This window comes from Hemicordylus capensis, chromosome 2 (assembly GCF_027244095.1).
Source record: "Hemicordylus capensis ecotype Gifberg chromosome 2, rHemCap1.1.pri, whole genome shotgun sequence".
Lineage (NCBI taxonomy): Eukaryota > Metazoa > Chordata > Lepidosauria > Squamata > Cordylidae > Hemicordylus > Hemicordylus capensis.
In genome coordinates, this window is record NC_069658.1 from 305,185,079 (window position 1) to 305,200,475 (window position 15,397).

Below are 15,397 nucleotides of genomic sequence, written 5' to 3' on the forward strand. Positions count from 1 at the left end.
GGGGTGGCCATGGGGTGAAAAGAATGCAGCAGGTGCATTCCGGTAGAATCTTCACTGGGACCCTTGACAGAAGGGGAAATGGAGATAATAGAGATCACCAGTCCATGACATCTGAAGAAGTGTCTCACATCGGGTTTAGGCCCACTCCCACCCTGGAACAGTACAACCTGCACTTTTTTTGAACTGTGTGGCAAACAGAAAACTCTGCGAGTAGATGTAATGGTGGAAAATGGTGTCAAGCAGGACTGCCTTGACCTCCCACTCATGCTGATCCAATCCCAAAGCTGTAGAGCTACACTGCACAGGGACCTGGAGACTATTCCGCCCTGACAGTTCAGGTAGGCTATGGCTGCCATGCTTTCCAAGAGCATTTGGACCACCCATCCCTGGAGCGGAGGCAGAAAGGACTTCAGGGCATGAGAGACTACAAGGCATTCTAGGAGACTGATATGGAGAGACTGCTGTTGAGGAGTCCAGATGCCCTGGCCATGCAATGTGCTCCCCAACCTGCCTGGGAGGCATCTAAAGTCAGCGTCACTGACAGTCTTGGCACTTTGAAAGGCATGCCCATTGAGAGTGTGGTTTTTAACACCAACACAGGGATTTCAAAATGGGTGGTGGAATAAGTAGCCACATGGTTGTCTGGCTGTCAGAGTTCGGTTTGAACACCGATAGAAACCAATTCTGGAGCCTGCACATGCGAAGCCTCACATACAGCACAGTGGCAGTGCAAGAAGCCAGGCAACCTAGCAGTCTTTGTATGAACCATGTCATCTGTTTTGGATTCAGAGCAGAGACATAAATCAGGTCTGTGATCAGTCTTCTCCTCTCCTTGGGAAGATAAGCTCTCTTTGTAGTGGAGTGGATTGTCCCGATGAACTGAATGTGCCTCCGAGGCCTTAAGACGGACTTCTTCAGGTTTACTGACATGCCCAGAATTGCTAGTAGATTCAGCGTGCACTAACTTGAGAAACAAGGGTCTCCTTTTCGTCTGATGTGAGCAGCCAATTGTCTAAGTATGGATAGATCGAGAACCCCACTCACCCAAAGATGCGCGATGATGCACTTGGTGAACACACAACAGGCCTTCCAAAGTCCAAAAAGAAGGACCTTGTATGGGTAGGCTTGCTGTCCCAGAGTAAAACACAGGTATTTCTTGCAGGCAAGACATCTTCCCACATAGAAATACACATCTTTGAGATCTAGAATCACAAACCAGTCGTCCTCTATGATCAAGGAGAAGATGGTGTACAATGATATTATCCGGAACTTCCTGGTTTTTACATGTTTGTTCAGGTTGCAAAGGTCTATGATAGGCTAAAGGCCTCCATCTCATTTGGGCACCCGTAAATATCTTGAATAGAAGCTTGTCTATTGGTCTTTGGGGGGAACAGGCGGTATCACACCCTTCTCCAGCAGCGAACATACCTCTTCTGCTAAGGTAGGAGTTGTGGGTGTATTTTATCCTGGCAAATGCAGACAAAGCTGCAGGTGTATTAACAACCTCCACATCAGGATCTGAAATGTGAGAGGGAGCAGGCGAAGTAAGGTTTCGTGTGCCTATAGGTGCAGTTGGTATTTATGGAAGCTTAAAAGTTGAGCTGCAAGCTAAGGAGACAGGGTCATGACCCTTGGTGGGAGAAGACTCAGGATTACCCCGCAATGTCATAAGTTTCCATAATCTGTACTCCTGGAAATCGTATGGCTAGGCTGGCGAAGACATATAGTATGGGTCCCGGTACCTATGGAGGCCATTTATAAATTCAGAGTCCAAAACCCCAGGAAAACTCCAGTATTCCAGACATGGACTAATAATGCAGGACAGAATGATGAAAGCTTTCTTCCCAATGTTGGGTGGGAGAACATCGAGTAGCAGCTTTGGCTGGCGAAGCAAGAGTCGCCTTTGGAATCAGTACCAATTTGTTATCGTCATCCCCATCGAGACTGTGCAGCTGGAAACTCCAAAAAGTAGACCCTGAAGGAGTACTAGCAGAGAATTCAGGAGAGATTCTAGGTTGCGAGTACCAGATCTGTTGATCGATGTTTGAGTAGGTTCCCGAGGTGCATGGTGCTTCTGTCCAGGAGAACCACGAAGGGAACGTGCCGGTGAAGAAGCTGGGAAAAGATCAATGGGAATTGGCGAAGGGGCCCTAGGCATTGGCGACAGTGGGGTGACTTGTGCCATCATTGAAGCAGAAGAAGCAATGATCGTAGACTTGGAAGGAAGCGATGTAGAAGCAGACATTGAAGACTATCCCGAACACAGGCTGAAGTGCAGTCTCATAAAGGGCCACGCGTAGACTAAGTTCTCAGCTCTTTTTAGTTTTGTGCGAAAAGGTTAGTCAGATTTTACATGCTTTTACATTGTGCCCTCTACCCAAAGCAAACACTCACATGCTTATCTGATGAGAGTAAAGTACACCCTCAAGAGGTACACTTTAAAAAGTTTTCCCACCATCCATTAGACCAGTAGAGGCGAGACAAAAAATCAAGAACAGTCTGAGGTCAAAGCCAAAATGACCACCAAGACACTGAGTCCAAAGGGAAAGGCAGAAGAATAAGTCAATAACCAGTCCAAAATCAAGCCAAAAATCACCTGGTAAACAAGCCAAATGGTTTAACCAGAAGAACAGGCCAAAAAAAGGCCAAAGTCAAGCCGAAAACCAATCTGAGGAATGAGGAGAACAGAGCGAATCCTTCCCGATGCGAGCAAAGCAGTGGTCAAGAAGGAACTAAGTTCTATGGCACTCCCCCACCAAAAATAACAGTCACGTACACGTGTGATTGGCAGAGCCGAACAGTTCCTCAAAGAACTTGGAATTCTTCCGTACAGGCTACTGCGCAGGTGAAGAACCTAGGTTGTAAGGGGACATCGAGCAAACATTTGACTAGACACACCAGATAAATGATTTTTTTCCTTGTAAAGATTAACGAGAAAACTCTTATCATCCATTAGCACAAGAAGGTATGTTAAAGATGTATTTTACTTTTGACCAGGCGAGAACATTTCACTCAATTTTCCAATAAGGAATTGTTGGCAATTTAAATGGTACACATTCAGAAAGACCAATAATTTGATGAGAGAAGTAATCCTGCCGTAGAATAGACGCCTCTGATCCCACATGGCCAACAGGCGCTCAGATTCTATATATCTGGCAGCACTGTTATGCTAAAACAATAATGATGTGTTAGCCTAGCTCATGGGGAACCCCAACCCAAGTAACTACAAGCTGCTGCAGCAAGTCTAATCATCACCTACATCCAAGACATGTACAGCTAAGTTCCAATCCACAGAAATACCAGGCAAGTTTGTGCAGGGCTTTTAATGTTCATATTTGAACAACAACTCTCCCTAACCTCACTGAAAGTCGATTCTCCCCTTCCTGTTGAGTTTGTGGCTTTTTCTAGGCAGGCATGTATGTCAAATGCAAATGGACTAGCAGGATCAGCACAGCAACAGTGGTTCAAAAACTAGCAGTGTAGCTCAAACACCTCTACCAATAAGGTTCTTTCCTCTGTATGTGCTGGGAAGAAGCAGCTTTTTTAGAACCTTCTTCTTAACCAATTTATGATAGTTTGAGGTCAAGGTAGGATGTACATGGCCTAAGAAGTCACTCTTCCCCCCACTCTGAGTCCCTGTGCAAGCTGAAACATGCATCTACTAGCTATTTTATTTTGAATATGATGGATATACAAAAAAAATCAAGGTCTGAATGCTACTATTTAGCAGAAGTAGTATTTGCACTTCCGGCTACTCAAGTAAGTGTAGAGAGAACTGTTTCTGGGCTCATGTTCATTCTATAACCTCAGCAATCAAATATGATTGATAGAATCCTGGAGGGTGTAGTGTTAGTGCAGGCAAATAACATATTTAAAATGCAAATACTTTTCAACTCATTCCCTTTTGTTCTATTTAATGTTCTATTTTCCTACTTTATTTTGTATATTTTTAAAAGATAATGTCTGAACCAGAACCAAACTCAAATTTCTAACAGTTTGACTCTGCAAAGACGACAGATTGGTAGAACCACAAAAGGGCCACAGTTCAAGAAAAACTTTGGGCTTAATGCAAAGTTTGTGTTCACCCGATAACATTTTTTTCTTTGATCAGCAGGCCCAATATTAATTACATCACACACTGCTTCTGCAATTTCCCCCAATTTCAAAAGTCTTATGACTATCACCATGTGGTAATAGAGGGTCCTGTTAAAGAAATCAAAGTTCAACTCACTGAACTAATTGAACAGATCCTTGGGTCCTTGCCATAATATTCAAGATAAAATATGGATATTGGGTTTTTTAAATTGCTGTTGTCTAAGGGTTTAGTTCCGGTTCAATTCAACCTTGAGATCAGGTCCAGTTCTGTTTCACTGACAAAACCATTCTGAACTGTTTATTTTCTCCCTAAACAGAGTATTTTTGTTTATTCTGTTCTTCTTCATAATAAGTTATCAGCTTCCATTGGTGGTATAATTTTTTAACAGTTATACACCTTCCACTCTTGAAAGAACCAGAGTCTCGTGACACCTTAAAAGGCCCACAAAAGATTAGGTAGCATACGCTTTTGTGGGCCAGATACCAGCTTGACAAATGCATGCATCTTAAGTGCCACAAAACACTTTTCAGTTTTAACATACGTTTTATTGATCAGCTTACCTCTTCATAATCTTTTTTGCTCTCTGCCTGCAAAATTGAAGATCTGGCAGAAAAGAAAATATAGCAGTTTTAGCCTTAGTTTTCTCCTGGTCCCCACCAAAAGTGTTTTCACAGTAGCTACATCCAGATTAACAACGCACCAGTGCAAACATGTTGCACTTGGTGCAAGAATGATGCACTGGCTAGTTCTGCTAAGTTGGGAGCCTGCATTCCAGACTAGTGTTGCGATAGTGCAGGGATGTCAAACTGTGGCCCTTCTGCAGATGTTGGCGTACAACTCCCATCATCCCTGGCTATTGGCCACTGTGGCTGGGGATTATGGGAGTTGTAGTCCAAAAACAGCTGGAGGGCGACAGTTTGACATCCCTGCACTAGTGCAACAGGGTACACTTGTGCAACTGGTGGTGCGCCCCTTGCTGCAAAACCGCTTCCTCACTGAATAATGTACATTCACTATACTTTTGCGCAAATGCAACACTTGTGCAAACAGCCTAAGAGCACAGAACTTTAATCATCTGCTCAGCTATGCACAAGACTAAGCATCCATTCAGCTATGCAACCTTCTTGCATCAATGCATCTTTGTGCCAACACTAGTGCAGCATTAGTCTGGATGTTAGCCAGTGACTTTTCATCTTATGGTAGTTTTCAATGAGTACTACTAAACCCCAACATTTCAAGGACTTATACTGTAATAAAACATTAGAAGAAAATGAATTTCCACGGAGTCAACATGCATATTACTTTATTCAAAACAGTACCTACATTTAATGTCTGGAATTTAGAAAGCATAAGAATTCAGATGTTTATTCATATTTAGAAGATGTATCTGTGCACAATGGAGCATATATTCATTCAGCTGTGCTTACATCGCTCAACAGGGAGGAAGTCATGAGACGTACTTAGGAAATGTTTACCCCGTCATGCTTGTATAATACTGTTATACCCAGCCAGAAGCAGACAGATGGAAGAAAAGGAAAGGAATAGTGAAGAAGTAATAGCTGAAGAGGTTACTCCATGTTAGCTTCCTAAATATGGATGAGCTGATGGGAGCCAAGTATGAAAGATGAAGTGCATAAGTAGCATCCAATCCAGCTGAAAACTACCCATAGAGTCACAACCTTATAGAAAGAAGCTACACATACATTAGACTATAACCTTACCAAAATCCCAGACTGGTTTAATGAGAATATCTACATGGAATAATCTAGGACTCAAACATATACTGGTCTTCAAAAAACATATATTCCAGTGCACAAAATTCTAATCAGTAATTTGATTTACTACCAGCACTTTGGACTTTGGTAGTAATATAATCAGTGTTACAGATCTGTCATTTTCCCAGTCCTATAACACAATACAATACTAAAAACAATAAAAATACAAGCATTTTAGCTATTTAGCAGTATAATTGGTATTTAAATTTTTTGTTTTAATCATTAATCATCACAGAGCCCCTGGTGGCGCAGTGGTAAAACTGCCGCCCTGTAACCAGAAGGTTACAAGTTCGATCCTGACCAGGGGCTCAAGGTTGACTCAGCCTTCCATCCTTCCGAGGTCAGTAAAATGAGTACCCAGAATGTTGGGGGCAACATGCTAAATCATTGTAAACCGCTTAGAGAGCTCCGGCTATAGAGCGGTATATAAATGTAAGTGCTATTGCTAAGTGCTATTGCTATTTTAAAACTTTGTTTTATTGCTGTAAAACATTTAGAAGCTTTGGTAGTGGGCGGTATACAAATCTATTTTTATTTTATTGATTTAATATAACACAGACATCTCTCCCTTCCCTCTGCTCTCTTCAGCAAGAAATTTTATTTTTAAACTAGTACTCTCTCCTAGGGATGTGCACAAAACCGGCTGGACCGGTTCAGTTTGGGTCTGAAATTGACTCACAAACCTCCCCAGGGGTCAGACTGAACAGGGGATGGTTCGTTTCAATCTCCAACTGTCGAACTGAACCGGTTCGACATCGAACATGTTCAACGTCGAACCTGTTTGCACATCCCTACTCTTGCCAAATCAAGGTTTTTATTTGTTTCCAACAACTAAAAGTTTACTCTGTAAGCAACAATGAGAATGAATACGAACTTTTTGCCATCAAAAGATGTTATCTGAAAGCAGTATCTTCTGTCTTCACAATCCACGGCCATTACTGAACAGTTGTCTATATCCATAACAAGTCCTCCAGCTACATCACCTCTTGCCTGGCTCATTAGATTTCCACCCTGAGTGAAGTAAAACTGTCTGTCCCAACTGGAAGACACCAGCCCTGTTTTACTGAAAAAAGAAAGCAAATTCTGATTTAGTGTTAGAATATCTAGTGTTTAACACCAGATATGCAAATTCCTCAACTGGAGAATACAATGATCAACAAAAATGAGGCTGCTGAAATCTACCCAAAGAGAAAAAAATGTGAATTATCAGAAATAGCTGACAGTTTAATAAGATTTTTAACCAACTATCTTTATCACTAAAGAGAGAAACTTAAATTATGTGCATAGTATAAAAATTTTAGAAAGTTAAGAGAAACAAATAAGAGGGGTGACTGAATACATCCAGAGCATCCCAATAAACAACCTATATAAAACTGCATAATTAATTATATATTTAGCTAAATTTGAAAATGTACTGCTTGAAGTATAGTTTCTCCTTTTCTTAGGGCTTTAAAGAAGGGCACGGAATATATTTTCCATGCTGAATGAAGAATATATGGTTACTATAGCTTCCACCTGCAGACATCAAGTCTGCAGACATTAATTGGACCCAAGAACCAATTAAGTTATATTAGCATACTATCAAATGTTATCTATTGCTGTTACCTTAACAGTTCCTATTGTCAAAGATACAATCAATTTTTAAATTGAATGGCTTGTCTATTTGGCAATGAGAGCTGCTGCAACAAACACACAAAACAAAGGCCCAGCTGTGTGCATATCACTTCTTTGAATTCCATTCCAAGAATCCTACCTCCCTCACACACATGGACACCCAACTTAATCTTGTTGTGTCATAAACTTTCAAAGATAAGATCCAATCTTTTTCAGATACATGAACTTGATTGAGAAAGTATATCAGCTGAGTTTTATTATAAATCTCAACCACACCAAAACAAGAATAGCAGCCACATTTCAGATTTATAACTCAATCATTACTGGCAATCCAGAATCATTGTTCAAGATATATCTTCATTTCTAAAAATGGCTTTATTTTCATACATCCTTGTGTATTCTCCTGTTAAAACCCCTACATCACAATGCTGCATGCTATCATTTCATAAGAGACAGGAGACCTGAACCACCTCAAGAACTAAGACCTCTATCTATATATTTAATTCTCTTGGGACCATGCGTGCCCAGGATTTGGCGGCGGAAGTCTCGCAGTCGCAACACGCTGCGAGAGTTCAGGACTAAAGGAAATGTCAGTTGGGGGTTGGAGGAGCTCAGAAGAGGAGGCCGAGGGGGTGCCGCTCCGGCTGCTGGAGGTGGCTAGCGAGGGGCGGTGAGATTAGAAGAGGCGGCGGGCAGCTGAGCTGCGCCACCGAGAGGAGCCCAGCTGGGTGGGCGGCAGTGGCGGTGGGCTCCCGAAAATGGCCGGGCGGAGGCTGGCGCAGCAACTGGGGCTGTTGTGGCGGGCATGGGGGCTTGGAGGGGGGAGAGTGGTAGAGGAGGATGTGGGCCCTGGCAAAGGAGGCGGCCAGCGGGCGAAAATGACTGGGAATAGATTGAGGCAGAAGGGAGTGGGGGAAGTGGCGAGGAGAGACTAGCGGCGCAGATGCTGTGTGCCGGTTCAGCTAGCAGGAAGTAATCAATCTATTCTTTATTTTATATGCTTATATCTATGTCTCTTTGGGAACTTTTGTTGAAAAACGGTATATAAATAATTCGTCGTATTTGTATTTTATTTTTAAGTACCACACAATTAGCAAAGCGTCTCACTGCAGTGCTAACACAGGTTATTCAAACTCTTGAATAGCAGAAATTGGTTCTTACTTTCTTGCATTAAGATAACCAGCTTTCCGAGTAAGGTTCCTCTGTGCAGGAAATTTTGTAGTATCGGGATCAGGCAAATAGAATGGGTCACTAGCTACCTCCAAGTCCTCTATAGTCTGCTGCATGGTTTCTACTTCATGATCCATTTCCCTGCGAACACTAAAGAGCATAGGTCAAATGTCTTAATTAACAGCATATGTAACTTTAAGAGGTGTTTTTTAAAAAGATATGTCAAGTCATTCATTTCAAAAGAGGATATTAACTTACTCCTGTACACTTGTTCCAATATTTGTTAAAAATTCTTCCAGCTGGTCAGTAAGATTTTCTGAGCCCATCTTAAAGAAGCTTATCTTTTAGAAAGGAGAATTCAGTCATTTATCAAAATAATTTTCTTCATGCACATTTCATTTAGGTTCTTATTTGGAATTGGACTTTAGAGAAATATGTGACTATAACCACTTGACTGTACATGTACAGCTGTAGATTGGGAAATCGGTTCAATCACACTGTACATACTAAAATCATATATTTCCCCAGTAATTATTTATCTAACATTTCCAATTAAATGCGGTTTCTCCAAACGGTGAGAAATCACCCTCTAAGGCATGAACACAATGTCTACAGAGTTAATTTTAGATCCCGCTCAGGATGAATCAGGAAGGCCCCACTCTGAATGCACGTGAGTACATACTGCTTCGATACTGCCGCCCAAAACAAAACTCATTCCACACACAGATGAAAGAACCAGAGGGAACACTGCTGCTCACTACTAACTGTAAAGGAAAGAGCTTCTTCTGCACAAACTGTACTCAGTGGCAGCTGGGTAGAGCAGAAAGCGGAGTACATCTTTAATGCTACCGCCATCCTGCATGGGGAACCAACTATGTGCCCCTCCTCTACAACTCAGCTGGCTGCTGTACATATGGCGGCTGCCAGTTTTTGCTATGCTAACACCTCAAATGGCCACACACATGTGCATCGACCAACTGAGTGGCTGGGGTGAGACATGTGGTTGGTTGCCCATACAGGATGCCAGGCAGGAGGTTTTACTGGGTGTTAAAATACTTCACCTTTCACTCTGCCCACCCTCCACTAACTGTCCTGTGTTTAATATCTACTTATGTATGTTTGCTGCTCCCCTGAAAAGTTAAAACAGGATCACCTGATGTACAGCCCTCTAAGAGTGCCCTTCCATATCATATTTGTGTCTACAGTAACTGGATTTTGTTATGCCAAATCACAATCCTTTGAAATGCACTTGATAGGCACTGCTAAGAAACAGCATATTATTTCCTAAACTGCTGCACTTTAACAACACCAGCATATAGCTCATGTGTTTGTTTAACATGGGGGCGGAGAGAGGAAAGCAATTGGGACCGAAAGGCATTTCCAGGAGAAACACTTTGGTGGGCCAAGGGACTTACATTGTTTATTAATCTATAAGAATATTTGACTACATTGCTTTAAGCATCCAAATTACTACTGTAGCACCAGCAAATCTAGATGCAAATGTGACCTCAAGTACTCTTACTTAAGCAAAGTAATTTTACACAAATCTCATTTCATAACTCCTATTTTTGAACACATTCACCTGAGCTTGCATGTATCCTAACAAAGGTTCTAACATAGCAATTTTCTTCTTGTACTGAAGAGTATTTAATGCACAGAAATAGTGCATCATAGTCTGATGTTGTTTCTTCCTAGAAGTATAGACATCTTCTGTAACTTCATATTTGACCTGAAGAGAAAAATAATTTTTGGCTCAAAGAACAGGAAATTATAAGAACATAAGAACATCCCTGCTGGATCAGGCCCAAGGCCCATCTAGTCCAGCATCCTGTTTCGTACAGTGGCCCACCAGATGCCGCCAAAGGCCACAGGCAGGAGTTGAGGGCATGCCCTCGCTCCTGCTGTTACTCCCCTGCAACTGGTACTCAGAGGCATCCTGCCTTTGAGGCTGGAGGTGGCCCACAGTCCTCCGATTAGTAGCCGTTGATAGACCTCTCCTCCATGAAGTTATCCAAACCCTTCTTAAAGCCATCCAGGTTGTTGGTTGGCTGGATGGCTTTATTATATTAGTGCATGTTTGATTATATATAGGAGCAGAACAGAAGTCCACTTTGCTAGGTTTTACATGACACTAAAGCAATGGTTCCCCTTTTATTATCCAGAAGGATCTAAAAATAAGAACACCCAATTTTTTCAGGGTCAGTACATTCTCTCTCTACTGGACATGTTTATTTTGTTTTTTAAAATATACTTTTAGAAAATATGCCATATGGTAAATTATTGTTAAGAATGTTTATATACTTGTTTTCAACCCATACACACACAGCAAAGGGAATGAGAAAAATGGTTCCCTGTTTCAAAGGGGTTCATAATCTAAAAAGAAACACAAACACTAGCAACATCCACTTGAAGGACTTGATGTTGGAATTAAAAGAATAGTAACTATCCTATGGTAATGCTAAGAGAGTTGCCACTTTAAGAACTTGACACTTTGCCCAGTATACAGGGATTCCACACTGTAAATTCCACTTTTATAAGCAGGATAAAAGAATCTGCATTCCTTACATGACTGTCTGGACTACTGGGTGTGTACAATAGTGCCATGTATATCATTTAAAAATTACTAGAGGATGTAGCCATTCTATAACAACCTACTGAAACCTAGCTGATGTATTGAAAGTTTCTCAGACCTTCTCATTCTCTCTCTTTTTTGACAGTCGGCTATATCTGGCGATAGCAGCATCATGATCTGCAAAATAAAACTGCATTACATTTCAGCAACACCTACAAACAACAAAAATGTCTGACATGCACAAAAGCTATACTCTTCATAGAAGTAGTGTTTCTCTGAATTAAACTTAACTCAGTTTAAGTTGAAGGTTCTAGAATCTTGGTAATTATGAAAAGCTAAAAAAACCTCAAGCCAATTACTTATACAATGCTATATCAATTCAGAGTTTTGTATGAATGTTTTGTTACTGGTTGACAGGATGAAAAGGTATTTTTAAAAATTAATATTGTCAAGGATTGAATAGCCTTTCAAAAGTTTCTCTTGTCTCCTTTGTTAAAAATATTCCATGACTTAAAATTTGACGTTGACAGGTAGCTATTGCAATCAACAAACTAGCAAACTAAATCTCTGGAGCCAAATAGAGTATTTTTAATGTTTCAAGTATACTAAATCTCAGAATAAAGCTTTAAAGCTATAATGCTTGTAATATATTTACTACAGTTCAACCAGACAACATATTATATAGAAGTATGCCAGTAAATCAACATTTAAGACACACATACCATTGCTTGAGATCTGGAAAACTTCTTTTAAAGTCAAGATTTCTGAAATGAATAATACAATCTTATTTAAAGTAGTTCACAATTTTAATGCAATTTTGCTGATGTTAATGTAAACTATAGGACAGAGCTGCTTAATTTAGGCCCTCTTGCAGATGTTGGCGTACAAATCCCATAATCCCTAGCTATTGGCCTCTGTGGCTGGGGATTATGGGAGTTGTAGTCCAAAAACAGCTGGGAGGCCAAAGCTGAGCAGGTCTGCTATAGGGCAAGAATTGATTCACTGATTTCAGGCTTCAATCTGTCCTACCTTTTAACAAACTAAGTGATAGATACTTTTTTAAATTGACAACTTTCACTAAGAGTATATACAGTACAGAAATTAATCTTATAGGTGGCTCCTAGCCATCTTTATCTAGAAGTAAGTCCCACTGATTTCAAGTGGACCAAGTAAGTGTGTATGGGACTGACGTTTTAAATTACTAGAATCTGAATGATTAATAGGCACAGCTCAAAAGCTACTAAGAGTAATGTCCAAGCTAAAGAGACACACATATACCATAAGGCAACAATGTTGTACATGATTTCTGTATCTAGGTGGGGGAGAACATGTCTTGATTTAATAATGCTTTTTGATCTGTAAATTAGAAATTAAATTGGGACATTCACAATGATTTCCAAACAATGAGACAAATAGCATGACATTACATCATTTACTGGCCCACATTTAAGCATGTTGCTGATCACCATGTTTTACAAGTATTTTACATTTCCAATGGTTAAAAGTTGAAGATTTCAAACAACAATAATTCAGAAAAATACCAATAGGATTTTGGTGGAAGGAACAGAAGGAACAGGTACGCAATCTGGGGGTGCTGCTGGACACAAAACTCTCCCTGGTGTCCCAGGTTGAGGCAGTGGCCAGAAGTGCCTTTTATCAGCTTTAGCTGATATGCCAGCTGCATCCATTTCTTGAGATAAATGATCTCAGAACAGTAGTACATCTGCTGGTCACCTCCAGACTTGACTACCACAATGCGCTCTATGTGGGACTGCCTTTGTACATAGTCCGGAAACTGCAGTTAGTCCAGAATGCGGCAGCCAGATTGGTCTCTGGGTCATCTCAGAGAGACCATATCACTCCTATCTTAAAATATCTACACTGGCTGCCAGTAAGTTTCTGGGCAGAGTACAAGGTTTAAGTTATATAAAGCCCCAAACAGCTTGGGCCCTGGGTATTTAAGAGACTGTCTTCTTCGCTATGAACCACACCACCCATTGAGATCTGGAGAGGTCCGTCTGCAGTTGCCACTGGCTCATCTGGTGGTTAATCACGGACAGGCCTTCTGCACTGCAGCCCCAAGGCTTTGGAACACACTTCCTGCTGAAATAAGAGCCTCCCTATCTCTTACAACTTTTAAAAGGGCAGTCAAGACGCACTTGTTCACCCAGGCTTTTAATTAGATACTGTTTTAATTGTGTTTTAATTGTTTTAGATTTTAATTTTAATTGATGAAATGTTTTAATCTTTTATTGGCTGTTTTTATTGTTTTGTAAACCACCCAGAGAACTTGCGTTTTGGGTGGAGTAGAAATGTGTTAAATAAATAAATAAATAAATAAATAAATAAATAAATAAATAAATAAATAAATAAATAAATAAATTTTTTTAAAGACATTTTGACCAACTTTAAAATATATGAATCCAAAAATTAGTCTGGATATATCTATATCTATATCTATATCTATATAATGCTCTGCTTAGAAATATTAGGAGTCATTCATTTAGCAGCAACATCTTGTATTCTGCTTACTTTCTTTTTCTGTTATACTTTCTTTCAGTCCTTAACCTCACAGTTTACTACACTGTTTTGGATGGATACTGGGGAAAACAAGTAGGGAGGGTGGTGGGATTAGGTTAGATAGAAATGAATAATGTTGCTAGGGGGTGGAATTAAAGTTAAAATTTCTTTTAAATAAGATATTAATACCTTTTGGCATACATTCAACCGAGATTACTAAACAGCTTGTCCCCTCCCTTTTTTAAAACTGACCAATATTTCTGTCCCAAAATAACTCTCAAAACGCAAAAAATATTCTCAAAAACCATTTTCAAATTCTTTGCAGTCAACAATTTGTGGTTTTATACAGCAACTAAAAAGTACAATGTCTTTTCACATCATTTGATATAAACCCAAATTTCATTTGAATGAACATTTTTCTTCCTTAAACATGGTCAAATTTCACCACAGTATCAGTTTAATACTACTACTGTAGTCAGAAGGGAATGACCGACACAGGCCCATGCACAAATAACAAAACTAGTAAACTGAGATTGAATAAATCTTTATGTATAAACATACCATGTGTGACAGTAATACTGTACCTTTTAGATCTCTTTCCTTGAATTGGGTAATGGGAAACATCATGGCATCAGCTAGCTGAGTTGACAGTACTGCATGACAAGAACTTAGCTGAGGAGAGATAATCCACACAGCAGAACAATTTTGTCTACAAGTGTATAAATTTCATCTGCTGGATAAATAACTTCAAATAATTAGAAGGCTTCTACATCAAATTTCAGTTTAAAATGGCATACACATTTAAGACACAAACCAGCCAAAGTTAGGTACTTTAACATGCCACTGATTTAAATGAGAGAATTAACTAGGAGCTTAAGTATTTTCAAAAACTGCTTAACTTTGGCTAGGTCGTGCCTTTACTTTTGGCAAATAAAGACAACTTTATCAGCCCACAGTAAAATGTTTTCACAAGTGATATTAAGAATGCCTTTTTAGTCTATACCACATTCTCAAATTTTGTTCATGCAATACTTTATACTCTCCTTCCTGGTATTTGACTAACAACAACCTGGAAGAATACAACCCCGGTTCCTCACCACAACCTATTTGGGGTCTGCCAGTTTTTTCCTCTTGTGGAACTCTTTACTAGCCCAAATAAGTTCAGTTAATTCTCAGTGGGGTTTTTAAGTGCCTTTAGATTTATTTCAGTTAGTCTATGTCTAATTGTTTTCAGACTAGGCATGTGCACGAACAGCAGTTCGTGCACAGGTTCGACGCAGCTGGGGGCAGGGGCAGGAGAGAGGCAAGCGGGATCTTTAAAGAGGAGGAGAGCAGGCTTTCAGTGCACAGGTAAGTGCACAGTTCATGCACATTCCTATTTTAGACTTCTTCGTGCACATCCCCTTTTAGACTTCTCCTCCAGTTCTATTTTATTATAGCTATTTTGTTTAAATTAGAGTCTAAGGCCACTTGGCAGGGCCTGTCTTTTTGTGCATACTGTATAGCAACTAGGCATTTAACAAACAATATAAAAAACAGGAGAAAGTTGTTCTTAAATCAAGTGTTTGTTCTCAGTGTGATGCCTTCATTCAATGTATATATTTAGACGATTAAAATACTGTTTCTGAAAAGCTCTTAACCTTTCAGTAA

General features: G+C 40.1%; 2 protein-coding genes across 2 annotated transcripts in view; one reads left to right on the forward strand and one right to left on the reverse strand.

The window, feature by feature from the left end:
• ASB14 (ankyrin repeat and SOCS box containing 14) overlaps positions 1–15,397 on the forward strand; it is a 92,382-nt gene that overhangs the window by 73,270 nt on the left and 3,715 nt on the right. The gene's annotated exons all lie outside the window — the stretch shown is intronic.
• Positions 1–15,397, reverse strand: part of APPL1 (adaptor protein, phosphotyrosine interacting with PH domain and leucine zipper 1) — a 59,696-nt gene that overhangs the window by 30,029 nt on the left and 14,270 nt on the right. Inside the window, exons 5-12 of the mRNA XM_053294248.1 lie at positions 14,332–14,419; positions 11,950–11,991; positions 11,346–11,404; positions 10,238–10,384; positions 8,914–8,996; positions 8,647–8,805; positions 6,746–6,934; positions 4,657–4,699 (exon numbers count right to left, since the gene is read on the reverse strand). Of these exons, the coding sequence (XP_053150223.1) occupies positions 4,657–4,699; positions 6,746–6,934; positions 8,647–8,805; positions 8,914–8,996; positions 10,238–10,384; positions 11,346–11,404; positions 11,950–11,991; positions 14,332–14,419 (810 nt within the window). The remainder of the gene's footprint in view (positions 1–4,656; positions 4,700–6,745; positions 6,935–8,646; positions 8,806–8,913; positions 8,997–10,237; positions 10,385–11,345; positions 11,405–11,949; positions 11,992–14,331; positions 14,420–15,397) is intronic.